This window comes from Astatotilapia calliptera, chromosome 7 (assembly GCF_900246225.1).
Source record: "Astatotilapia calliptera chromosome 7, fAstCal1.2, whole genome shotgun sequence".
Classification (NCBI taxonomy): domain Eukaryota; kingdom Metazoa; phylum Chordata; class Actinopteri; order Cichliformes; family Cichlidae; genus Astatotilapia; species Astatotilapia calliptera.
This window is the reverse complement of record NC_039308.1, coordinates 50,283,087-50,310,991: the sequence shown is the minus strand read 5'-3', so window position 1 is coordinate 50,310,991 and position 27,905 is coordinate 50,283,087. Positions and strand designations below refer to the sequence as shown.

The 27,905-nt window shown below is 40.8% G+C and overlaps 1 protein-coding gene and 1 long non-coding RNA gene across 2 annotated transcripts in view; one reads left to right on the top strand and one right to left on the bottom strand.

Moving 5' to 3' along the window:
* The window catches only part of LOC113026508 (A disintegrin and metalloproteinase with thrombospondin motifs 20), a 78,577-nt gene that overhangs the window by 12,590 nt on the left and 38,082 nt on the right, over positions 1-27,905 (bottom strand). Inside the window, exons 12-28 of the mRNA XM_026175378.1 lie at positions 25,527-25,672; positions 25,105-25,286; positions 24,116-24,252; positions 23,842-23,959; positions 21,259-21,354; positions 19,410-19,576; positions 18,993-19,122; positions 18,128-18,254; positions 17,835-18,045; positions 17,576-17,740; positions 17,027-17,197; positions 16,075-16,194; positions 14,648-14,755; positions 13,072-13,236; positions 11,289-11,558; positions 10,015-10,176; positions 9,631-9,807 (exon numbers count right to left, since the gene is read on the bottom strand). Of these exons, the coding sequence (XP_026031163.1) occupies positions 9,631-9,807; positions 10,015-10,176; positions 11,289-11,558; positions 13,072-13,236; positions 14,648-14,755; positions 16,075-16,194; positions 17,027-17,197; positions 17,576-17,740; positions 17,835-18,045; positions 18,128-18,254; positions 18,993-19,122; positions 19,410-19,576; positions 21,259-21,354; positions 23,842-23,959; positions 24,116-24,252; positions 25,105-25,286; positions 25,527-25,672 (2,652 nt within the window). The remainder of the gene's footprint in view (positions 1-9,630; positions 9,808-10,014; positions 10,177-11,288; positions 11,559-13,071; positions 13,237-14,647; positions 14,756-16,074; positions 16,195-17,026; positions 17,198-17,575; positions 17,741-17,834; positions 18,046-18,127; positions 18,255-18,992; positions 19,123-19,409; positions 19,577-21,258; positions 21,355-23,841; positions 23,960-24,115; positions 24,253-25,104; positions 25,287-25,526; positions 25,673-27,905) is intronic.
* LOC113026509 (uncharacterized) lies at positions 602-9,620 on the top strand. The gene is made up of 4 exons (XR_003272929.1): positions 602-981; positions 1,844-1,897; positions 2,863-2,918; positions 3,234-9,620. It is a non-coding gene; the product is annotated as an uncharacterized LOC113026509 (long non-coding RNA).

Here is a 27,905-nt window from a genome sequence, read left to right as displayed (position 1 = left end):
CTGAGATGTTACAGACAGCAATTAAGGTGCCTATTTCTGCTTGCTGAGTGAGTGCCTGTATACAAGGCCACTCTGAATAAATGAGATGCTAGAATCGAACACACCAGATGAGATTTTGCCTGAGCATTTTTTCCAGTCCAGATAATGAACATTATATTCTACTGTCCTCTAATTATGATCTCAGATTATTGCATAACTCAGAGGTGGTGACCTATGGGCTTTGCAGATGTGGAGTTTGTGTTTTTCTTCACATTCTGGGAGGTAGAGGAATGGTTTCCTGTTTAAACAATCTAATAATCATATGCTCCATTCAAAGCCTTTCAACAAAGCCACCTCATCCTGCCTTTTCTTGGTAAGTATGGTGCGGGTAGCGGTTGACACTGCACACACACGCATCATACACATTGTAATTATCAAGGCATTTTAAACACAGGGCCCGCTCAGCTGACAGATGACATCAAAGCCAAGGGCCAGAGCCTGAGTGACTAGTCCCCAAGCACGGCAGATTCACATACCTGCTGCACGCTCACTCAAAAAGCAAAACAGGACTCTCCTTTACCTCAGACAAGAGCAGAGAGAGGCAAACAAGTTGGAGGGGGGGGGGGAGATGAGGAGTGGGGCTGGCCCCTCCTCATTCTTGTAAAAGAAGCAGGAAGAAAGAGAAAGGCAAAAAAAAAAAAGGGGTAGGGAAAAAAAGGAAATCACAGCCATACGAGCTACGCTCCCCCAGCTGAACTGTATCTGCGTTTTAACAGTGGAAGAAAAGACATTATATGGCATCGCGCTCCTCCCGCAACCCTGCCAGCCTCATCTGTCAGCCATTACTTAATCATGGCCGATAACACAGAGCACAGAGAGCTGGCACAGCGCGTGGGACCAGAAGACAGTTTCACCTCTGAGAGCAAGAGGAGGGCAAGGACTCAGGGACCTCTGATTCAGCGATCTACAGCTGGGTTGCTTCACTCACCAGCACCCACTCAGGTAAGACCATTTTCCCTATCAATCAGCCTGCTGCTTGTCTTTTATGTCCTGCATTTGTACAGTGTCAAACTTAAAATATGTCTGTTTTTTTATTTTCTTGGTGGAAAATTGATCAACACACATACTTATGTTAGTTTTTAGTGTATTTTACTAATGAAAAATTGCTTCATCTGAACCTCCACGTATGTACTGTATGTTTTATTAGTTGTGTTGAACTTCTAGTACTATTCAGGTGTGCTAAGGTGTAGCAGTTTTGAATACAGGTTCACAGTTCCTTGGGAGAAACGTATAAATCAACAGGTCACACGGGAGGGAAATTAAACCCTCTTGAGACAGATTTGCCCTCCCACGTTGTCCCAGCAATTAATTTCAGATGATTTGGCGGGCTAAGCCCACTGTAATCCAGTGAGGTTCATTTAGGCACGATGTGGATTACTCTAAAATGGAACGACTCAACAGCTTTAGATTTGGCAGCTGGAAATCAGCCAAATAAAACAGCTTTTGTCAAACAAGTTTTCTTTTTTTTTTCCCCATGCAGAACAAAACTTCTCCAGAGGAAGACATAATTAATATTTACAGCCACATGTAACAAAGAGGCAGCTTTTCATTATTTTGCTTAGTGGCTCTAAAGCAGCCTTTTTGAGTTGATCAAGATTCACAGTTCTACCACAAATCGCATAATTGAGTGCTAAACCAAACCCAGCTAATTCATGCCATTTTTCTCCTTTTTTGCATGCTACAAAACTACAAAATACAGACCTCTGATTTTGATTAAGTGAACACTATGATCTCATATGGATGCTCCAACTGGATAATCAAACTGATATCAGATACCTTTTTGTGCATCAATGCCTTTGTCTAGGACTGGCAGGCAGAAACCTCGAGATGACCCAACCCACTGCTTTAATCTAAACAGGTAAGCCAACAGAACACATGGAAATTGTTAAAACGCCCCAGGGAACCTTGACTGTAGTTTAAAAATGTGTCACACTGCTAATAAATGGATATGACCTTGCAGTACCTTGTGGAGAGGAAAGAATATTCCACAAAACCAAGTAACCACCTCGTTCAGACAGACTAGTTTGTCATCATGGCCTTAAGCAGCAAACATTTACTGCTGCTTGAACTATAATTATGGGATGAAGAGGTTTTGTTTGGCAATAAAAGCAGAATTCAGGTTTGTTTTATGTTGGAACTGAAAAATATTATGTACCTCCTCCTAAATCCATCTGCATGCTGGTTTATCCCAGAATTTCATCTTTTTTCTTAGTGTAATATATCATCATAGTAGCTTTTTTTTTTAATTAAAACAAACTGGATCATAGGACAAAAAAGTATATCTTTCGCGTTTAAAATAGCTTTGTAGATATAAATCCTAATAGAGGGACAGGGACAATTATGGTGTTGTATATTGACTACAGTAAGTGGTTCTAACTGAGTACACATCTTAAAATGTGAGGACCATGGTTGCATTCCAATCACATTGCAGCATGCTCGCAATGCAAGGGGATGGTAATACCAAGCATATGGCAAACTGTAGTTGCATACAGTCTTCAAAGGAGCTCAGTGCTGACCTGGAGGAAGAACAGCGTGTGGAATCATACTCTCAAGCACATGTTGTCAAGGCTGAGTGATAAAATATCACTCAGTTGAGCAAAGTTGACTTGTCCTCATTAACCATGCTAACCCAGCAGAGTCTTAATCTGGTAGGAGTTTAATAGGTGGGAACTAACCAATCGCTGACATAGTTGACATAGCGACATGTCTTGAGTAACTATGTTCTTGGCATGCAGCTGAACACATCAAGTTCAGATAAGGAGAAGAGGAAGACGTGGTGTCACAGAACATTCAGGCTTTTCTGTCCATGGTCTTGTTTTGCAGGGAGGTTTCAGAGACAGAAGCCAAAACAACACATGTTATCAACATGGGAACAGCTGGTAAGAGTGGCGTCATGGGGCAAAAGAATGTCAAGAGTCATAGATCTTTTCTATCCAACAGGCTAAAACACCCAATCAGACTTTTTCATCCTAGTTTCATTGATTTATACTGAATATCCAACTCCAACCAAGTTTATAAGATGCTTTGAAATAAGAACAATGACAATGCACATACAGTATATGAAGATCAGGATGCAGTTCAATATATTGACCTAACAAGTGATGAATTTGAAATGATGGAAGTTGATTTTGTCATATTATTCATTTATGGATGTAGTTGACTTTATAATGTGGAAATAATTTCTGTCTATCCAGTTTTTCACAGACGTTTTAACACAAGATCCACATTGAACTTCCAAATGGCTAAAACTAAGCACATTCTGACCTAAACGTGTAAGTATGAACTTGCCATAAAGTGTTAAATAAACAGCAGGTTGAGCGGCATGTACAACAGTCTCCAACACAGTTTGCTTTTCAAGTCAACACCACTCAGAAAGAATATAACAAGTGACATAAGGAAAAAAATGGACTATCCAGTCAATTTTTCCAACTCTAAAGATTCCACCGAGACATTTCTCAATGAGCTTGTTAAACATCCTGCAATGAGCGCTATAATGAACACAGCCAAAAATGAAGAGTAGTCATATAAACATAAGAATAAAGCAAATTCTTGATGGCACAACTTGGAAAAACACAAACAGCAGATCAGTTAGTCATAAAGTAGTGACCTGTGACACGGGGCAGCCAAGTCAAACTTCCTCTTCCTGCTAAATGTTACGCAGCTGCTTTTCTTTTTACAAACAGCAACGTATGGAAAAGCTCAGAGAAGAGAAAGATCTGAACCTTTCAATTTTTTCTAGGAAAAAGAAATGTACAAGGAACTGATGCAAAGGAATCTTACACTTAATGCATATTTTCAAAGTGGTATTCAGTTTTGTTTTTAGCCTTTGTGTGGAGATTGCCTTGTTTACCTTATAAATTGTTTTCCTCTCTTTCACCATCATTTTCTTTTTGTTTTGTAGCTCTCCAACACTGTACCTCATTTTAGTCCAAGTCCAAGGACGGTATCAATTCTTAGCAAAGGAAAATTTTTCCACCAGAGGAAAAATACAATAGGAATCAAGACAGAAAGTAAATAACAACAATGACGGAGAACAGATAATAGTCAGGTCTCAGAGTTCCTCCGTCAATCCAAATGCATCATGCAGGGGTCATGTGGTGAGGTGGAATTAACATCCTTTATAACTTCAAAAAGAAACAGAACTACCAGGTGGTGATATATTAAGGTTTTTATTTTAGCTAAAAGTTGAAACAAAGCGCTATTTGCTCTGTTACTGAAACTGACCTAGAAGACAGTGTCAATCATTATCGCACCCACAAGAGGGGAAACAGTCCATTTCACTTCATCACTTGATAGCATCGACATGCCCAAACATGAACAGGCCCCATTAAGTCTGTGGTGGTAGCCTCATGTGAGAGGACTTTTCATGTAAGTGGAGTCTATGAAGTAACTCCTGTGGGTTTAAAAACACTTCACAGTGCTTCACTTAAAGGAATGCGAAAAAGCAGATGTTTTGTACCTGTGTGAAAACACGATCATGTTCTCTGCCATTCAGCCAGCCCGGAGAAGACCAAATCAAATGCTTCCAGAGACCTTCAATCCCTGTCTCCTCTCTGTTCATCTCACTGCATCAGCTCCCAAGCTGGATCACCCACAACAGCTACGCTCACTAAATGGGCACTTTATTTTCTTTCAGTAGCTTTCACACACTCACTGTGCTTCAGCAGGAGCAGGAACGGCATTAATAGACTTCTCCTAACTATCATTAAACTAAACTAGATCATGACGATACTTGTGCAGCAACCTGCAAAGATAGCTTCTGATATCATCTCACAGCATCAGTGCCACCTAAATCTTAGCGGTTTGCCAAAATGTGTAAGCCCCAGGGATTGATCCTTTATGTTAAAGTCTTTTACCAATTTAGCACACACAGCAATGATTGTTCTAGTGAGAAGCACCAGGAAGCCGCTGCTCTAATAACCTAAACTCAACTAGCACACGGGCAGCATAAGGAATCACAAGGCTGATGATGTCACAAACAACTGCCCCCAAAGTGACAGGTTTGATGTTTCCCCCCCTGTTGCCCTCAAACTGGAGTCAAGTATGTCAAAGCTCTACATGTGGATTTCATTTGAAGCAGCATGATTAGCGTGCAGACGCTTTACTGTGATCCCCCCTCCATGGGAAACCCACACTCAACGGGAAGTGGTATGTTTTTGTTAACAACAAACAGGCATAAATCACATAAGTGGTGCAACACAGCCGTATCACTGGTCCTTACACCCAGCTGACATCAAGATTGCTTTTAAGGTAATTACCATTAGCTAATGATATTTATGTTCCTAAAAGTTTATGTTGAACTGTGTGCCTATAATCCGGAACCTGTGCAATAAATGTGGTAATTGTTTTGTGTCTTTTTCTCTTTTTAAAATACTCTCTGATGGCGTGTATTGGGAAAATGAATATGACTTTAACAGTAACTGATCAGTCAGACCTTTCTGGTTACTTACAACAGATTGATGGAAAGACACTTAAGTCAGTCAATCAGTCAGAGAAGAAGCAAGTAAACAGTTGAATTTATCAAGATATGTTTTTTAATATGTAGAAGGTGCCAAAAAAGGAAAACAAAAATGAAATCAAGGGCACAACAAGCAAGATTAGTGTCTAAGATTAAGTCTCAATCTGAAAAGGTGAGTTTTGAAAAGTCAGTTTAAGGGTGTAAACATTTTATAAATCGAGAGGCAGAGAGCGAGAGAGGCAGAGCTCATTTATGAATATTTCCAAGATGGTAGTATGTACTCAGGTTTATTTCCAGGATTGTTGTTGTTGGTTTAAATATATTGAGAGGGCTTGATTAGAATGGATGGCATTTAAGGGTGTCTCTGCAAGATTACAAGGATTTTAATAATACAGTCTCTTATGAAATGTTTTGACAGAAAAAAAGGCGGGATACGTTTGAATATATTTGATTTATGTAACATATAACAACTAACATATACACTACTGCTGATGGTTCAAAATTATAAAAAAAAAAGAAGATTTGGTATATACTACAAAGGTAAGATGCTTTTACATAAGGTAAGATAAATCCAAAGCCATGAGCAATATTGGAAATGTTAATTAAAACAACTGCCTGCCCCCCACCTCCCCACCATGCTGCTTGATCTCTATCTGGCCTCTAAGCGTCTCCTATTTCACCTGAACAAAAAAGGTTTGTTTGTATGAACAATAAGTGCGTTTTGAGCCTCTCAAATCATTGTGAATTCCTAAATTATATGAGAGTTTATGCATTACAGAAGATGAATAGGTAATTGTAATTTTGAATAGAAAAAGACTCAATGATTATTGTGTTGTGTACATTGGTGCTTTGTAGGTCAATAGTTAAAATAATCGTTTACTTTTAAAGAAAGAAGTAAATAAGTAATTCTGGCATATTGTGGGTTATTTGAAGCCTTTGTTGAAATACTAATTTAAATATAGAGTTTGACAGTACTTCAAAGATTATAATTGCCTGCATTTTGCAAACAGTGTTTGGGGTTTTTTTTCAGAATTTCTACTCCTTTCTCCAAAAACTAAACAAGACTTGCCAGAAAAAATTAATACCAATTATTGTTGCGGTTTAAAAAAAGAAAAAAGATAACATTACACTGTCTCCAGCCAAATGCATTACAGAGAGCACTATTAATACAATGGTAAACAGATGTGCCACCCAGCGCTAAGGTTTAATTTGGACTCTGCATGTTTTTCTCCAAAGAGATTAGAGAAGAAAATGTTAAAACACATAAAAGGAAAAGGGCCTGGAGTGTTATTACACTGCAATGTGCCATGGTATGTGAAACACTATAGATACTATAGAATCAGAGTTTAAGTTTTCCCCCCAAAGATTAAATTATTTAAAGTATTACTGAAAAACAAAACAGTAAAGTCAAATTGAGGGTCAAATACCAAAATACCCCTAATGGCCCACAGATCACATCTTTTCTATGGGGTGCTGTACGTTAACTTTGTACATAAACTGTATGTGTATTGCATGTACACAGTATGTAGAGCATATAAATGTACTGTATATAAAAAGTCAGTGCACATGAAAACAAACTCTTTTTAAAGTCAGTTGTTATTTACCTTACCCCTTGCAAAGCAACGTGTTTTTTCCTGTCTTGCTGTTCCTCGTGCAACATTTTGGCTTTATGACATTCACTAAAGTCCAGTGTTATTTTTTTGTTGTTGTTTGTTTGTCAATAAAACATTACAGTGAGAAACAACACAAATTTCACAGTTATGTTTCTTTAATGTTCTTTACAGTTGGAAACAGCTAATTTAACATATTTATATATTTCGCATGTGAATGAAATAAATAGCAACAAGCACAACAACGTACCAAAATATGCAAAATAAAGCAGAGTTGGCCCTTTGGGTTTGTGCAACTTTGCACCACAGACTTTAATAAAACGACTGGGAGTGAAACTGCCATGGGTGAGGAGTCTCGGTTGTAGTGGAAAGTCGTCACACAAATACGCAGGGAGAGAAGCAAAAAAATAAAAGAACCCACAAAAAGAGGCAGACTGCGATCCTCCTCCACTGGGAAGGATACCAACATAAACAGAGACCAAGCTGCAACACTTCACCTGAAATATTTGTCATGATAATTTTTTGGCTTAATCCAAATGTAACTCGGAGGATTTACACATGTCACAGTGTATAACTGGTAATTAAGCATTAGTGGAAGCCTGACTCTGCAAATATAGATTCAATCCCTGCACGGTGTGTAAGTCCAACACATACTCAGACTGTATATGGCAAATGCTCTGTGTTTACCTGGATAAGTTACAAAGTGTTCACAGTTTACGTTACTAATACTTGACCGAAGAGCTGTCTTTTACTGAGTTAAACATTTCAAGTCTTTCATCCATATTAAGGTTGAATGTGTGCCTAGTTGCACCTGTAATGACACAAACACGCCTTCACTTCAACATTACTAACGAAAGATGAAATGTTAAAGAAAAAATGGCTTCAAGGTTCGGGTGTTTAGTTGCTCTTTAAAGGTTAGAACAATAAGAGCAGCAAACATATTTCTGAAATAATATTTAGTCTTCATGCTAATATAGAACATACTTTTCACCTGACAGCCGAATTTGGAAATGATGTGGCTCTTTGAACATGTTGCCTCTCAGTGTAGCAGAGTGAATGCAAAGACCAAAGCAGAATTTGGTCTTTGCATACTTCGCTTACTTTTTTTGTACGTAAAAAAAAAGACATTAATAACCCTCCAAATGCAGAATTATTTGGCGGACGTGTGAAAAATGTCAAATAATTCAAGTGAAGCATTACACAAGTCTAAACTGCAACAAAATATTAAAGCTGCAACAATTAATAATACACTGTAAACAAATAAATATGATTCATTTGAACGAAATCCTTCAGAAATAAAACTGGCCAAAGGATGAAAGAGAAACAACAATCGACTGTAATTTTACACAAAGGAGGTATCTGCGTGCTTTCTTTGATCAACAATAATAATGAACTTCTCAATGGTTTTGATTTACTGCACACTGACTAAGCTGAACTGATGCTATCAACCAGAAACAGAATAAATAAATTATTTCTAAGCCTGGAAATATGATAAAAATTCAATCTTCACAATACCGCTAAGTCATCAATATTTAAAATTAAGTTATTAGCACCTTATTATGATGACGTATCCCCTTCTAACTGGAAGATGAAGTATACACAGTGAGAACTGGGACACGTCTTTGAAAGCTGTTGGAAAGTATGGAATTCTCCCGTGTGACATACATTACATCATATATTAAACAACCTTTACTATAATGCCTCTTGTTGAAAAACTTTGCATTTTTTTTTTAGGTTTTAAATATAATTTCAAAACGACTTTTTACGTCTTTTGTGAAATTCTCTCTTTTCCCTTAAACGTTACTGCATATATTTTCAGTTTAACCCAACAGAGATGCATTAAAATGTAAGTCAAAACAAATGATGGAAAATATTTTCCTCTGTACAAAATGTCATTATTCATTGAGAGACAAGAGAAGTTTGACCAAGAGCACCAGCGAAATATTAAATATAACCAGCTCCTTGCAAAATATCATCATACTGTACAAAAAAACATCTACAAAATGCACTGAAAGTCGTTGTTGTTGCTGTTCAATAAAGGTCATAATATTAACTCTTATACACAAATATACACTTGTGTACTTTGGGCACAGGGTGAAGACAGCAATAACAACATAAATCATTTACTTCACGCCTCATGTATAAAATAAATATTTTCTGGAGTTAGAAATATATGGCATTGTTAGACAGCACTGTCCTGATTTATATGTTTTAATTTGGAGCCTTGGCTCATAAATGGGATCCATGTGTTTTTAATGATTCCCTAAGTGGAGCAGCATTGTTTTGGGTATGTTTTTCCTCTTTTTTTTAACTTGTAATCAGCCCCATGCCACTGCAGGGCCCATCTGGGTGGGCTCGAGCTGGGTAGGCAACAGTGGTGCGAGATAACCCAGCTCTTGCTTCAGAACCTTTGATAGTTTCAGGCTGAAAACACACTAAGAACGCAGATCTGAAGTAAATGCAGCACACACCTTTCTTGAGGAAGAATAACCACTGAAGTTAAATTAGTTAGTACTATCATACCGGCTTCCATGGGTCACGGTGCCAGGAGGCAGAGCCTGGGCAGGACTGCAAGTTGCACTGCTCCATGTCAGGTGGCTTGTCTAGGATGTCACAATTGTAGTCATTGAGCCTCTGTCCATTGGGCCTTTGACATACCACCAGGCGAGTTCTCCTCCCTCCACCACAAGTTTGGGTGCACTGAGGGGAACAGCAAACAAAATGTTCTGTTTTTCGGATTCCAGATCAGTTTGCTTTGACTTACAGAGACATGACTACCAGATTTTTAGACCAAGTCCCTGTTTGTGTGATAAAAAATACACAAACAAAAATGGGGATCGCATAAATGGTCGATGGAAAACAAAAGAGATGAGCGAACTGCACTTCTAACTATAAATATGGTCTCACCTCTCCCCAAACACCGTAGTTCCACAGAGGACAGGGCCCAGAATCACAGTTCTTGGACTCAGCAGGTTTAACCCTCTCATCACAGTAGTTGTTGCTGCGTCCATCAGCATCCTGACAAACAACCACCCGCCTCTGGAAGCCTCCTGCGCAGGTGCTGGAACACTGGAGAGCACACAAAATATGCAATTATATTCAGACAATGATTATGATTAATTCAAAATGATTGGACTACCAAGCTCTTGAATTGACATCTAACATAAAACAAATGTAAAATCTCTTTATAGAATCTATTTGCAGCAGTATCATGTTTACATGAGTCTAAAGAAGAACTTTCAGTCTCCACCGCACCCATTATTTATGAAGTGTAAGAGTACATACATAATGCCACTAGGGACAATCTGAGTAAAAGTGACCCATATGTAACACTGCATTTGGTTTCACACTGATAACTGGTTGGAAACACATGAGCAATTTCATGCCAAATGCATGTAAAAAGCTCTTTTTATATAACATTAACAATAACACTACTACCAACAGGGACAACCACACCTACACTGACCTTCCTCCACACATGCAAACACTATGCAGACGTAAAACTACCAAACAAGGTTAAAAGGATTAAAAGAAGAAATGAAACATGGCATTCTATCTGAATTTGGGCCAACGCGATTCAAAGCCAAGTATATTAAGAGCCTCAACTGCCTCAAACTATTTGGATTTGTTAATGCTGAACTAATTTCAGCCAAGGAATCAAGGCACTACCTTTTGAATCTGTTAATAGGACCATCAAAAACAACACTTTTGATACCATATTGTTTTTTTGGTATTGCTAAACACCAGTCACTGACACTGACATGAAATATAACATTTGCTATGTATACACTGCAGCCTTCAGTATTCCTTTTAAGCTGTCCATAAAGTCCTTTACCATGTATGGCCTTCTGCCCTGGGAAATGAAAACATCTGCTACCTCACTCCTACTAGATGTGTTCGCAAGAATGTGTTTACACACACACACACACACACACACACACACACACACACACACACACACACACACACACACACACACACACACACACACACGTCTCTCAACAACATGTTATATAGGCATGGCCTGTATATACACTGCTGGTTCTACATTAATATGAAAGCTTACTTTTGCTGTATGTAAAAAAAAAAGACATTAATAACCCTCCAAGTGCATTAAAAGGAACCTTGACAAAATATATTTGAACCCTGCTATTTCTTCAACTATCTCATGCTGAACATACTGCGCCCCAAGGTCCGGTCCTCCATTGGTTGTCTGCTGAAGGCACATTCCAGCTGCTGTGCCCTGGGTGACGTCCTGGATCCTGAGGATATTCGTAGGGCTGGTCATTAATGCGTTGGCGGTGGTAAACAGAAGGACAGGGTGCAGCAGTACACTCCTGTTCTGTCACGGGCCTCTCATCCGGGTCACAGAAAGACTGGTCCACTGGCTGGGGGTAGTTGGAGCAAACCACTTGTCTGGTGGCTCTTCCTACACCACAAGTCACTGAACACTGTGGGAAGGTGTGGGAAGAGAGCCAAAGAGTTTTAAAAACAAAGGTGAAATAGAAGAGCTGTGATTTTTAATGAGAAAAAAATGCTTGGAAAAAAGAAAATCTACTGCATGTTCTGCAAAGCTCTGAGAACTATATTATGTTTTTATAAGACAGAAAAATGTGGGCTTTTGGATACCTTAAGTAAGAATCAATGTTTTAAACCTCGCTACGTGTTGCACCATGAGAAGCGCCGTCTTGTGTGACCAATTGCGGAAGCTCCACTACCACCACCACTACTAGTCTGACCAAGACAGACCAATCACCAATCACACAGGTTCCCAGAACCCCCTTTATAATAGCCCCCAGCCCCAAACCAAGCATACCTGCTTTCTTCCCTACAAAGATCACTAGAACTCCTCAGCGGTCCTGAGCCAAAATGATCCATCTTATGCTGATGCAACCATCAAGGTTAGACCATCAATGTGGGTATTTCTAGTTTAAGGATTAACTACTAAGTTATATTTGATGTACATATTTACATCAAGAGATATTCTTCTAGTAGTGGTTGTTGCATAACTGTAACACATCAAGTAGCTTGAGTTTTATGTTTGTTTAGCTATTGCTAGCTGAGCATTAGTGATTACTGCTACCACTGAATATTGTCAGGTAACCATTGGTGGCGTCTTGCCCTTGCCCAGCTGCTTGTGAGTTGACCCATCCCCTCAGGCATCACCTGGGTATCAACCACACAGAGGAATCTCTGGGATGCCTGCACTTCCACGAGCACTGTGGAATATTGCTTAGCAGAGAACCGTGGTTACACTAGTAACCAAACATTTTCTATATACTCCTAAAGTCTGGATAGTGAATGACTGCTTACCCTTTTTTTAAATTTTGCTTTTGATCAATTTCAAGATTTTTTTTTTAAATTTATCTCTCTCATGACATTTTTGTTGGATGTTTTCCATTTTCTGAATTACATTTGAGCAATGTTATTTTCACTGATGTTCCCATGAACAGATTTGCAGTATTTCGTGGTGAGTTCTTTTGATGGGAAGCCCCCATGAGACTAAAAACATGAATACAACAAGAGTAGAAATCAACATTATGTGACATTAAAATGTAATCTAATTAGGGGGGGGGGGACAATGGGAAACTCCCTTTTAACAAGAAAAGTCCTCCCACAAAACTATGCACAGAGAAGGCAGCCGTCTGCCTCGACCAGCTGTGGTACGTAGAGAGCAAAGAGGAAAAACATGATGAGTGAGAAATCAACAGACAATATAGAGTTGGCAGGTTGGTCCCACCATAAACTGTAAATCAAAGAAATCTCACTTGGGTTCAAATAGTATAAGGAATTTGTTTTTCACTCAAGCAAATTCATGCAGAAACTACAGCTCATCACTGACTCCATGCAAATGCTGGTTTAGTGATGTCACGAACAGTGTTTACAGCTCATTGTGTTTCAACACGATTTGAAAATTGTTGGAAACATCTGTTTCTATTCGACACAGCTGGATGTTTTACTTACAGGTGACCATTCTCCGGCGTGCCATTGCCCACAGGGGCTGAAGCAGGTGGCAAACTCAGCGGGGCGGGGCAGGTGGGCGCAGTAGGATTCGTCTGCCACTCCTCCGTGGACATCTCGGCAGCTGACATAACGAGCCCGCTTTCCCTTGCCACAGGACACGGAGCACTGGAGGACATGCACATACAAGCAGAGCTCTCTCACGTGTTCTCCATTCTTTAACTTCTTTGCTTCTATTTAGTACATGGGGATCTGCCAGGCCCGGGAGCCATCGACAGTCCCCTTTGAGGCCTTCCCCAAACCGCAGCTCAATTTATGCCAAAGCATTCACTTTTACCTACTAAAACGCTGTCAAACCTAAAATGAGGACGTGGGCCCAGCTAGTGAAATGGTTTTGTAAAGAAGGAAGGGCAAGCTTTATTGTGATATTTGGTAGCATGAAGCATTCAAAAGGTACTGCTGTCTGAACACAGGCAGAAAAATCAGCTCTAGATTTGTGTGCTTCACTTTACTGTAACCCCTCGACCATTTTGGGCTAGAGAGAAAATTCTAATGGTTCCCAAGAGATGAGAATTACAATATAAAATACATCCAGGAGTGCTGTATGACATGATGCTTATGATAAAGGGTTCAACTTTACCTCATCTAATTCAAGTCACTGATCTGGATCTTTTGGCCATGTTCAAAGTATTGGTGCCTAATTTCATTACAGTAATAACCTGGCTTTTTTATGCAGGAAAGGAGCAACTTCATTATGTTTTTTAAACGTATATACTGTGACTTCTTCACCTTACAAATGAATTCATTGTCACTGGTATCCTAACATAACTCCCTCAGCGCTCATAATTATGCTCTGAAGGTTTACTCCTGCCATCTCAGCGCGACACCATGGAAACATTTCTGAAGAGATGAATATCTAATGCAATCAAGCAGCTCTAGCTCAAACAGAAACATTAATATCGCTTTCATATCAATGTCACACTGAGGATGGCAATGCTGCTCCTTGGGGAATGCATGCATGTATATATGTGCATGTGGAGCATGTGTGTCTGAAAGACCGTACTGGCGCTGGCCTCTGACATGTGAGCTCACACCGGTTTTTCAGATTGACAGATGGGGTTCAATCTCAGAAACCGAAGACTCATGTTTAGATGAAATCTGGTTTCCATTTGCTCCGAATAACAATGCAAAGTATTAGAAAGGCGGAGGGACCTCTTTGCCAAGACACTGGAGCCTGCACGTGTCTGCATATTGTATGTCTGTGTGAGTGTGTAGTTACAGCAGGGGGTAAAACAGAGGATTGTAGTTATGTGCAGTATGTACTTTCTAGAGGAATGTTGGGATATACAGTGATGTTGAATATGTCAACCTAATATTCGTAAACACATAACATGACTTGAGTGTGGTTGAGACACACACGCACAAACCGCACACAAATTGCTCCATCAATATTCTTATTTTTCATTCTTTGTCAGAGGCCTACAGTCCTACTTTCACTCGATCTACACACACAGTGATGAACAAAACAGTACAAAGATTATGCTCTAACAGATCCACCAACCTCAAGTTATTTCCTTACCGCAGTCCAAGAGCCATATCTCCACTGAGTCAGGAAATGCGCAGAGTTGTCTGGACGAGGAGTGCTTTGTGCTGGAGAGGCTCGTGAGCATGATGGCATCTCACAGTCCTTCAATGACAAACATTGTAACAAACTGCCCTGTGATGAGCTAATAAGCAAATATGCAAGGATCTTAAGTTGTCTTAAAGGAATAGGGTAAATTAAACAAATTGGGGCAAAATATGGTTATTAATATACCCCAAAAATATATCATTGCACCTTTCTAAGCCCTAGAACCCTAAAACGTAGTACTGTTGAAGACAACCTGAAATCAAACACCTAGAAACGATCACTTATCTATAAACTTTAAGATCAGTCAAATGCCTTGAGTGTCCATCATTGTCAATGGACATCAAAAAGATTTTTTAAGTCAGTGTTACCTGTATGTTTCCCCTTCATTCTGCAGAACTATGCATGTTCCAAGATTGACACTAAAAGGCTCTACCTAAATTCTAGTTTCTTTATATGCATCTAAAATCTGAGTAAAGGGAGGGTACCTTTGAGCAGAATTTATGACCTCAGCTTGTTTGGAAGCCAAACAAAACACCATTAGATTAGTTTTCAAGCTAAATCCAGTAAGATTTAAAGCGGCACTTGTCCATGTCTATATCTTAAAAAATAATCTGCCATATCGAGCCTTACCACAACTTTTAGCTCACTGTTGACCCACAGCTGCAGTGTTTAGATCAGTTCCATCACTCTTGCCAACCTTCTTTCCAGCCACAGCAGGCAGCTGTTTTCACTCAAAAGGCTCTGATAAACCCACTTTACACTTGTGTTACCTGACCAGCACCAAACCACAATCAGCTGGCAAGTAGATGGGGAACATAATAAAGCGTTTAGCAATTTAAAGTGCTAGTCTCCCCATTGGGAGCTGGTAAAGCCAAAACAGGAAGGTTAATGTTGGACTTAATGCTGATATATTAACATTCATTTGTAGCTCTGACAAGAGTGTTGCTGGCACTGCTTCATTTCTGGTGGTTGTTCAGATAGAAGAAGTGTTTTAAAGGTGATAAAATACAGATGCTTTTAGTGCTTTTTCCACTTCCTCTGAAGTAATCAGAAATTACTTAATGCTGTTTTAAAGTGACTTAGGAACATAAACTCATCAGTAATCTAAATTGTGCGTGCCACTTGCCGGATTTACAGTAGTAATGAGCGTTGTGTGTGTGTGTGTGGGCGGGCGGGCGGGGGGATGCATTTTGGATTCATATATTCGAAGGTCACATTACAATATATTTTCAGGGAGTAGTCCCATAAAAAACTTAACTGTTTGTGAAATATTTCGCATTATGGTGAAATTACGGTAAAATCCACTTAAAACCTATTAATTAAGACTCTGTATGGTTGACTCTTGACTCGATGCACGATCTTAGGTTTCTTATTACCTGACTGTCTCTGGGCATCGCTGCAGCATTGCACTCTCTGTCATCTACTGTGTCGCCGTAATCCCCCGACACACACCTTACAGCTCTCATCTGGTAGCCATGGTCACAGGTCACTGAACACTAAAAGAAAAAAAAACAAGTTACACACATGCGCACCTATGCCAACTCTGCTGAAGTTGGAGGTTGAAGGTTGATATCTTAGACAGGGCCTCAGTCAAGGTCCTGCTCAGCAGAGGCCCTGACACGTACACACAGACATCCATTCACATACACACCCGGAGCCTCAACTCGACCCTTTACCCAGTTCTTAATTCACATACAAGGCTCTCCCATCATGTTTAGGTACCACACGAGAGCACAGAAAATGCCACAAGATAGATTTATTTGACCTGCAAATTATAATTACCCAGGCAGTAATGAGTCAATATATTCCAGCTCTGTAAATACTACTATCTGACTTAATACAAACATGTCTGGGAGCGTATTATTAGTTACAAAACTACACTATGAATGGTGAAAAACGCCCATTCATGCCTGTTTTATTTAGTTTGTTCTTTACTAAAATGTAGTTAAATCTACCCAGAGACAGTGGGAAATTTGTATATTTGAATGTGTATGTGTGTCTCTAATAGTGTGGGTCAGGTTTAGTCTTACAGGATATGAGGGCAAAGTGAAAGTAGCATAAAGGAAATGGGAGCTGGTGTCACAGTAAGCACACTTTGCTGTAACTTGCAGGTATATCAGGTTACACACACGCACTACAAATCTACACTGAGTCTCCTACTGCCACATTCTCTCTCTTTGACCACACACATATCCACAACCACATACACAGAGTAAATCCTAGGCACTCACACATGCAACCCATTTCCTCAGTCAAACACTGAATGGAGTCACCTCGCCCCGCTGTGTCAGTGTGTGTGTCTTACTCGTGTGTGTGCGCAGAACTCACCGCTCCCCAGACGCCAACTTGCCAAGATGCACACTCGGGCAGCTCGCAGCTTCCCACGGCAGGGGGTTTACTTGTCATGTCGCAGAGGTGCTCGCTCAGCTTCTCCTCCCTGGCTCCCATGCTGCAGGACACTTGTCTGTGCCTCATCCCTTTCCCACAAGTCACCAGGCACTGATGGTAGAAGAGTTGTAGGTTGAGGTTTGTTTGTTTTTTATGAAGTTACTGAAAATCTACGAAACAGTCGATGGTGAGTACACATTTTTATGCTAATTGTCCTGTCCTATTTATGCCATTGGTGTGAACACTATAAGAGAAAGCAGTTATACTTCAAGCTGCAGGTTCAGGGTATCCCCTGTATTACATCACATATACACTATATATAGTACGCCAGTAATTTGATTGTTTATTATTTGCATGTGGCTTTGAAGAAGCTTACTTTTATGAGGTGTGTTGAACTCATCCTCTCATTCTGAGGAATAAATCATTTCTATTCTGGGATATCTGTTTCTGTGTGGTCATATCTGCATGTCTAAGAGCATCCAGGCTCACCTCACTCCACTCACTGATGATCCACTTCGGACACGGGTGGTCGTTGCAGGTTTCAGTTACCACCCTCTGGTATTCATTGCATTCTCTGTCCACGAGCCGGCGGCCCAAATTGTTCATGCAGTAAGACTCCCTGCTACGGCTGCCACGTCCACATGTCTTAGAACACTGCATATGGAAAAGTCATGCAGGTTGGATGGCTTTAAAGTCCTTAACCGGGCTAGGCCCTCACAATGTACAATGTAATTTCCTCCGACTGTACCTGTGACCAGGCGCTGTACTGCCAGCTCTTCAGCAGACAGTCACCGTGGCAGGGCTCTCTGGTCGTTGGTTTGGGGATGTCGGCACAGGCACTGGTCTCCATTCTCTCGCTCTGTCTTTTCATCCGGTTGTACTTCATACACTGAACATCCAGGTTGCGATAGCCTGGGCCACATTTAGCTGAACATTCACTTTTTCCAGCAACGTGCCACCTGCGAGACAGAGAAGGGTTGTCATGAAGTGTCTGACTGTGGGCGTGCACGGGAAGTGGGACCGTGGGACATTAATACACACCTGACTTCACAGTCTATGTTGCATGGCTCGTTGACGGCTTCGGGATGAGGTAAATGTTCACAGCGTTGGTCCGACACCTCAAGGTGATCGCTCCTACGCACACACACTCTCTTCCGTCTTCGCTCACCTACACACACACACACACACACACACACACACACACACACACACACACACACACACACACACACACGCACAAACAGTGAAATAAAGCAACGTTCAGATCGTTCAACATCTGGTAGTCACTTTACTTAAAAATATCACATTTCATCGCCTTTAACAAGTCTTGCTAGCTTTCTAACATTCAATCCTCCAGCCTTAGGGGTGTGCAGGTCTCACACCCCTCAAACACACGCTGTGCACTCTGATCCACTGGGAAACCGAGTAGCTTGCTACTAAAACGGAAATTTGTGGGGTGTAGTAAAACCAGGCGAAGGTGAAGGTGTCAGGTAATGCGATTACCTGGGATCAGAATGGGGTTGCAAAGAAGGGGCTCTTTAGAAACCAGAGGCTGATTGAGTAAGTTTTTAAAATCTAGAGGTGTGAGTAACATGATGGAGAAGAAATCAAAATATTAATAATATTAATTAATAATAATATTTGCACTGAAGCTCACACTATACATTTTGATCCTGTATACTTCACACTTTTGGAGTGTTTGGCCATTGACTCTTCACAAAGACAAATGCTGCACATTTTGAACAACAGTGAGCTTAAAAAATATTCATTTCTGTATTTATGAAGGCATCCCAGCAGCTCAAAAGGTCCCTTCCCCCCATTTCTGAAGTGATTTTAAATTCACAGAAGCCAATGAAAAATGATCGTGTTCTTCATGTGTGGAGATTTGGAAGCCAAGAGATCTTACCCTGGCAGATGCGGTTGCACTCGAGCCAGGAGCCTGAGGGATCCCAGACAAACTGCTCCCTGTGTTCCTCAATGGGTATGTTAAAGGAGTAACGAACATCTGGGTTGTAGAGGTTTCCCACACACAGGACCTGTGGGAATAACGTTGGAAAAGGCGAGGTCAAAGGTCTGACATGCTTATTATTTTGTCCACACAGAGTTCTCACCTCTTTAACAGAGGGATTAAGATCAGTGTGTCACTAGGTGAGAACGAAAGCAAACTTTTGCAGAAAAGAGACGCAGAGGTGAAAACTGAAGCGGTGTGGGGAGAAACATTAACAGAAGAACACACAGTATGCAAATAATCAAAGCAGAACTGATATAGTAATAACATAAAGTTGACTTAAGCATTAAAAGAAAACAAACTTCCTATTAATACCTGCAGAATGAGCTCCTCCTCAATACGGTCAGTGCAGTTAATGCGCTCAACTTTTGTGTCTGAGCCGCTGTAATCAATGACGGTTCCCTTGAAGTCGATTTCCCTTTTGAACATGGCCACCACAAAGTTTCCATTCAGGAGGAAATTGGAATGGCTATCGGATAATGCTGGAATGACATTCGAATAAGAACGACACATTTCACCACAAGAGACAGAAGAAGGAAAGCTTTGCCCTCGCAATTTGAAGTTTGGGGAATGCGCGAGACGGCATTTGTCACTTTCAGCCTACATTTAAAGTAAACAGTCTGGCAGACAGCTGCCAACCTATTGTTCTGCCGTCCGAGGAGGTACCGTATGTTGAAACAGCGGTGACACCAAATTGCATTTATTTGGAGTCAGACTCCGGGACTCTCTTCGGTGATTGACACTGGAGTGGAAACAAAGGATCTTCACTGACTGCAAATACACACAAATACCTAAACAACCACCTCTGAATTACAGTCTGTGAGTACATGCCAAAACAATGCATCTAATCAAGCCTAGTAAAAACTTTTGTTGTTTTGCATTTAAATCTGCAAGTTGTGCAATGCCAAATAATCAGAGAGAATTGACAATGATGCACGCAGATAACTTATGGCAACATATCACATATTTCTTATGCCTGCAGAAGAATTTGTGCACTGTCCAGAATCGTGTACGCATAAATGAAGAACAATGAAGAAAAGACATTAATGTGCAATTTTCATTACACAAGGAAAAAGAAAAGAGCGAAGAAAAAGGGAGAAAGATTGATAGCACCCATGGGAGTAGCCAAATGAGAAAGCAATTATGTTTATTTACTGAATTCAAAGTAGCACTCATTCAGAGCATACTCGGAGTACTGGCGACAGAGACGTCTGATGTTTCACCAGCTCTGAAAGGCTGTTCTTGACTCACGGCACAGCGCAAACGCTGTATTTACATGATTTTTGTTTTTCAACCTGTTTCGTTGGAGTATTTTGAAATATTGTCACAATATACACGTAATAAATGGAGAAAAATGGCGCCTGAACTTCTAAGCCACTGACACCCATTTATGTCACCCTGATCTTCTCTAAACAAATTCCTCCATATTGCACCAGCTGAAGTGGCAAAACTGAAAGGGTGTTGCAAACATTGACCATATTTAATGCAGACAGCACTCCCAGAATTGGCGGGGCAAAAGGGGTCCACCAGAAATTTCTTCTGACAATTGGAATTAAAACATCTTGAACACAACTTGATCCATCTGAAACATGGATGCCTGTACACTTTACAAAGGGGGCAAAAGAGCTTCTCTCTTCTCTTTTGCTTGTCTTTTTTCTTTTCCTGTGTCCTCCTCTTGCTCACATGCAAGCACAGAATAGGTCCATCTGACCCTAAAACCCTTATTTCTACTTCCATGCAGCTCAAGCTCCACATGCATCTAATTAGCACTTATTGCTGCCTCATTTATCTTTCCGAGTGGTTGACACTCCATTTGCTTACCCTCAACCAACGCTCCTCACATTTCCTCGATATACGTGCTCAGTAAAAAAAGAGAAAAAAAAGTCCTTTTCCTTTCATTTTTGAAAACAGTTTGACAGTAACTTGGCTCGTTTCTCGAGTTCAACCCCTTTTTCATTAACATCTGCCTTTACTGCTCTGGGTCACCGAGTCAGCGCGGTTTATGGTCATGTTCGGGGTAATGGCATTGACCTATGAGATGAGAACCGAAGAAATGTAATGTATACATCTGACTGGTTTGGACTGCCACCGCATTCAGACTGAATGCTTTTAAATTTGACCTGGTGTTGCTTTAAAAACCACACCTTCTTACTGGTACACTCACCGAGGTAGTTGTCATCTTCTGGTTTTCCAGAGTAGCTGACCTGTTTGATATCAATGTTCATGGCTCCAGCTGGAATCCGAACCACTGTGTTGTAACCTAAAGAAGAAGAAAGAAACAAAACCAGGCAAACAAGAGACTGAGACCGTTTTTAAGAACTTTCAAGAGGGAAAAACGTAGCTACGATAACACCAATGCACTGAACACTCCCCACTGTGATTTCCATAATAGCTTCACTATGCTACACCAAATTCCTCTTAGGGAAGTTCCAACCACTAGGGATTTAAATGTCACACTTGGAAAAATACAAAAAAAAAAAGTCTAGTCATCTCAAATAACCTGCAGGAGGCCCTGTTATAGTCTCAGAGGCCTGACCGTTAAATTATATGTAATTATTCCCTGGACTTACCTTTGGCCTGTAATTACTACACCAGGCCTGTTGTCCCATGATAAACTAACAGAGAAGGCGACTGAGCATGAGCAAGAGAAAGAGCCTGTGAAGACCAAAATATGATAACCGAGATGCAGGTATGAAGGTTTAACAACAAATTAAGCAAAACACAGAACCAGCGAGACCAAACTGGGACCAGAATTTGCATGAACTGCATTCATAATGAGCAGCTGTTTGGTGCAACCATTGTCTTGCACTTTTGGTCTCTCTAATAGACTGCCTTTAGTCTAATGTTTGCAACAGGTGGTGGAAAGGTAAACTAGGAGTCGATTTATTATTTACTCATTTCCTTTTTCATATAGGCTCAGCTTGAGAGTCACAAGTGAGAAGTGAAAGGAATAAAGAACAAGAGGTGGGTTTGAAGCGATCTGACAATTAGCCTGACACCTTAAGCCACTCGGGGGCAGCACTTGTTTTACATATCTTCTTCTCATCAGCCTTGTATATCTCACACATGTAGGTCTTTCTCTTTCTGTCTGTTAGTCTTGATTTGAAATGAGCTGCACCAAACAGAGATGACAGACAGTAAGGTTTTTTTTTCGTCTTGACACTTTTCACTCATAAAGATTTGCGTGAAACAAAACAAAAACCTTGCCAAAGTTGCCTTTTGAGTTCACTGTTACTGCTTTTAAGTGCTATGTCACATTCACTACCTAGAGCCACTTGGGTAACGATAAGCTCACAGGCCCACAGAAATACATCAGGAACAGCCAACACTAGACCCTCCCTGAGGCTACGTGGTATCTCCTAGCTTAGCGACTGACCGCACACACAATCAGCCCTCACCACAGAGTGACCCAGAAAAGAATAGTAAATACAACACCCCGAGGTTAAAACAAACAAACAAAAAAAAACTTGCACTTGTGGAATGATTTGGTTTACCTTGTACAGACTACTTTCTGACACTAGCGAGAAGGAATACTATATAGTATTTGCTTTGCTAAAGAAAATTAGCTTGTGTTTTTAATCCCTTAAGTATTTTGTGTACAGATTATTTTCATTTTAAGTGAAGAACATTGAGGAAACTTCAGTAAAAGGCGGATGGTGTGGGAGTTCTTGATTCACAATAACTATCAACAGTTAATGTAAGTGAGTCACCAATTCCTGTGTTTTAACACAGTTTTTTAAAGAATAATAATGTATTTGTGCTATTTGAAGTATTATCGGGCCTTGGTGTTAGCTACAAAAGCATGTTTAATACAAATTGTATTGCGAACATAAAGATATTTGTTTACAAGTAAAAGGAACCAGACTTATGGTTGACAGTTCATCATTTTGTGTCGGCTGGTGAAGAAGGATTAAGGGGAAAACTAAGTAAACACAATGAATGAAACGCGGACAAAAAAAGGAATAAATCAAGAGACATGAAAAGAAAAAGAATAAAAGGTTCAATGGCAAGAAGACAGGCTCAGACTCAAGACAGGAGCAGAGGGATATCCTGCCTGGGCTACACTCCCACTCCTTCTTTTTTCTTTTTGTCGTTCTTATGGTTAAGCCAGATTTCCAGGGCTGAGGTCAGTGCCTGATTTGGTTGAATACAGTCCTCAAACACTTTGCCACCCCTGAGCCAAAGGAGCGCAGAAAAAGGAAGATGGATAGAGATGCTAAAGTTGAGTGCCAAACTAGCACAGTACAAATGACAGAGGCCACACCCATAGCTTTTTATGCTAATGCTGGTCCTGTTTTACTGCCCAGACTTAAAAAGGATTGGATGCAATCAGCAGTTGGCCCACAGTGAGGCACTGCTTTAAGCACCACAGCTGAAAGGGGATGATGTCAGGTTTGTGTTTGCTATCAAAAGACCAGACTGAGTGACATGAACAAAGTTTGTAAAGCTTTAGAGCAAACTGCTTTCATGTATTTTTTCCCCCAAAATTTGTCCAAAGCATACATTGTTCTTCACATCAAGCTTAACATGTTAACCATAACCATACATGACATCAGTGCCTAATATGAACATATTGAATGTCAGTGTTGTAGCCTCATATAACTAAAAGTCTTTCTAAGCTCGTCTATGTTTGCTGCATATACAATTTATAACAGCCTGTTTATTTGCAGAATGTGCTGACATATGTTTTGTGGAACAGTCAGTTATTAATGGACAGAGCGTGCAATCTGAGCTGAGAGGGACTTACCATACTGAGCATCATTGAAGGTTCCTTCCAGAGTTTTGCACGATGAGTTGTCGCCGCCACACACGCCGCACTTGTCGTTCCTGGCCTTTGAGTTCAGCACGTGATCGCAGCCCGCTTGCTGCAGAAGTGCAGAAGATAGAAAAGACAGAAATGTGTGCTTTAGAGTGAAGCTCCTGACAGCGCGCAACTAAGCTGAAGCTGACGGCGTCGGAGGGTATGTGAGCAAGTATTGCTTTGAGTGTAATCGGGAAAAACAAGGAGCACGCAGACATACCCTGCAGAGGCCCTGCACACAGATGTCGTAAGTGTCTGGCCCGCACGGTGTGCCGTCGATGACACGGTCCTTCAGTTGATAGTATGCCGTAGTCCCAGCAACCCGGCAAAAGAGCTTGCACCGATCCTTCATTAATACTTAAAGGATACAAAGAAAACAATTAAATTAAAATTCTGAGCAATAAAGATACATTTTCAGTGAAATCCTGCGAATCCTTAGGAAACAAACTTTTTAACTTAAACCTATTTACTTCTTTGTGACCCTCAGCAGACTCTTGCTTTATCTCTAATATTTAGACTCTAGAATATCTAGAATATTTATTCTCTGCATTTCGTTGCCCTGTACCTGTGCATGTGCAATGACAATAAAGTTGAATTCTATTCTATTCTATTCTAGATGGTATCTGACAGTGTACCCAGACCGGGGCTTGGCTTCTTCGCTTCAGCATCAATTAACTAAAAGAATCACTTGCAGCAACTTTGCCAGATGGTAATCTCATGGGGCAGACTATCTAGGCAGGGCCTGACATACATCTGTAAGAGAAAGCTGCCAGGAAGTTCATATGGAAAGACTTTATGTTGCCCTTGATTAGTGTCAATTAAAAGTTTACTTAAGGACACCTTAAAAAAAATACAGCTGTAGATTTTTATCATACATTCATCAATTTCTCAACAAAAATTGCCTGTCTTCCCCTGCCATGTATTAAAATTCAGGCACATTAGATTCAAATGCAATGGCTGTGGAGGCGTCGCAACTTTGTAGGTCTTGGTCCTTGCTTCTCTCTTACACACACTTGTGGATTTACAGATAAGTTTATTGACGTATTTGTGCAAACTGTGAGTAACTGGATGCAAACAAAAAATCCCTTTAAAAATGTGGGATGTGGTGTTTAAGGTGAACGTTTACGTAAAGTTAAAGCTACATGCTCAGTTGCATTTAAATAGTGTGTATTGCTGATGGTGTGGCTTGAATGGTTTGGGTATACTCACTGCCACTGTACTTGGGGACCCAGCGGACGGTGGGAGGTAGACCATTGATGTTGAAGTGTTTGCCGTCAAACTGAGAGCACTGCTCTTCCCGGAAATCCTTCTGTCCTCGTGGGCATGGCTCAGTGTTGCAGGAGCGGAACTTCATTCTGCGACCCACACAGAACTTACCGCCGTTTCTGGGCCTACAACAACGGGAAAATTAACGATTACAGAGGCACTACGCAAAGTTTGAATTTAAAGATCACATTAAGTGATCTTTAAATATGTTGTTCACATCCAAATCATAGTTATCGCACACATATTTGCACTCTGACTGTCAATAACGATCTCATTATTTCTTATGAAGCGCCTTGAGGCGACTTATGTTGTGATTTGGCGCTATATAAATAAAATTGAATTGAATTGAAATTGAATTGAATTACTCAGGCTTGTTGCAGTCTCTAGTGGTGCTTCTCGTTCCTCCACCACAGGACCTGGAGCAAACACTGTAGGGCCCCCAGGGACCCCACTCGCCATGGACTGGTTGCAGATCCAAATCTTTATTTACACACATCCCATGTCTGCAATACTGAAATGGAACACACACAAGCAAGAAGAGAGCATGTTAAAATGTATAAAAGCAACCCCTGCATTACTGAAGGCAACATAATCTAGTACAGCACACCTGGGCACAGTGTTCTTCTTCGCCATCTCAGTCATCGGCTTATTAGATCTTTAGTCCCACATGAGAAAATTGCATTTCCACAACACAATCGATAGTAAGAGGAAATTTAATGAACACAATGACAATCTGACACTCACAAAAGTGGTTTAGTGTATCTCTAACCCGACCCCTGTATTCCAAACTTTATATTTTATAAGCCATCTTCGGAATTAAAAAACAAAATACAGGAACACAGAGCTTTCATGCAACAGACCCAATTATCCCACAAATAAGGCTTCCAGTGTCAAGCAGTGTGTACCCGCTAAGCAACTTTTGCCAAAAAGAACTAATACCGCTTTCATAAGCAAAGCACAGCACGCACATTTCCCTTTGTGTGTAACCAAATCCTCCTCTCAGTGACTAAGATATCAGAGGGTCCTGTTCAGAGAAAGAATGCAGGACAAGACGGCGTCTGTCTGGGTACGTAGCCCGCCGTCCGGGCACACAGGCGAGGGGAGCAGTGGCACCATGATAAGGAAACTCTAGAGTCGTGATAACAAGAGGAAGAAAGTTCATTACTAGCCTGACATCAGAAGCTCCCTTCTCCTGCTCAGTTTTTTTATCCTTTAACCAGAAAAGGAAAACGTTCTTTCTGGACACCTCACAGTGTTTATTTTGACTGCACTCCGTTTGTCGGGAGCTTCATGTCCATCCTGTTACTCCCACCCCCAGCTCCAATCAGCTGAGAAATGAATCTACTATGTCTAATCCTTTTTCCACTACGAGGCATTTGAGCCCCTGCGTCATGTTCTGAAGACTCATGAGAAAATGGAAACAAAACCGTGCCACATTTACTTCACTGGAATTTTATCATTTCAGCTCATTAGCCAGTGAGATCGGTCAATCAATCAGAGGTAGCTCCTGGGCAATGGCTGACCTGGTTAATTTCTGCTTTAATGCAAATTAACAACATGTATTCATTACCTCAGATGTACAAATGCAAAAGGGCATACACAAAACCACATGGAAGCAAGTACTATTTGGCTGCTTCTGCTATCCTGGCTTTGTTTGCATGTGTGTTTTACACACTTGTGGGTCTTTAATGATGGAGTGTAAAGTCTGTACACAATGGCAGGCAGGTGTTAAGAGCTGCAGGGTATGGACTAAACAAGCCACAAACATTTTCATAATCCGGGCCTAGTTTGAGGAATTCCCGGGCTCACTCCTCCTGAGTCCGAGTCTAGCGTAAATGCAAACTGAACGCGCCGATAATTCTGTTGGAGCGCAAACAATGAATTAAGAAAAGAATCAAATGGAAAGTGCTGAAAAGAATTTGATAAAGCATGCGCATTATTGGAAATAGTTTCCATGCCACAGAAAAAGGCAAACAGGTGCTGGACTTTGGAGCTCACCGAGTTCATGGAACTGTCAATGAAACACATTTAGGCAGTAAGTCCAAAAGCTTTCCTTTGTTACAGCAAATAGTTTCCCCTCCCCTTGCAGCCCCCCACGCTCAACTTGAGGAGTGTCAGCCCAGACCTGAGCATCCCTTCTATACCTCTTCTCCAGGGCTACCCATCCCCCCTTATCCCCTCACGGTGAATTGCAAAGGCCGAGCGGAGACCACCAGAGTGCAGACAGGCAGCAGGACCCAAGGAGCTGTCAAACACAAGGCTGACTGTCTGTCACAGAGGACCACGGACTGTGTAAGCCTCTGAGGCATTCCACTATCCATGCTGGCACCCTCTGTTTACATCCGTTTTGTTTGGCCTGAAAAGGTGATGTGGTGAAAAAAAAGAAAGGAGGAATGGGGGGGGGGGGGGGTGGAAACCAAAAAAAAAAGAAAAAAAACACACATAAGTGCGCAAATGTGAATGTGTATTAAGTGTTAAGAATGACTGCTTAGGGTCTGAAGGCACTTGGATCCACACTCACTTCCAATTAGGTTCCTACCAAAGAGCACATACACATTTGGAAAACACTGAAATAAAAAGGCGCATTTAGCAAAGCCCAAGTGCCCATTAAGGACACCAGGCGAGTCTCTTTTTGCTGAAAAGATTGTCAAATTTTGACCTCAGCTGGGAATGTGTTGAAACACTTGGAGGTCCCGTGAGAGAAACCCATCCAGCTGTGACTAGCATGTGTTTCAAATTAGAAA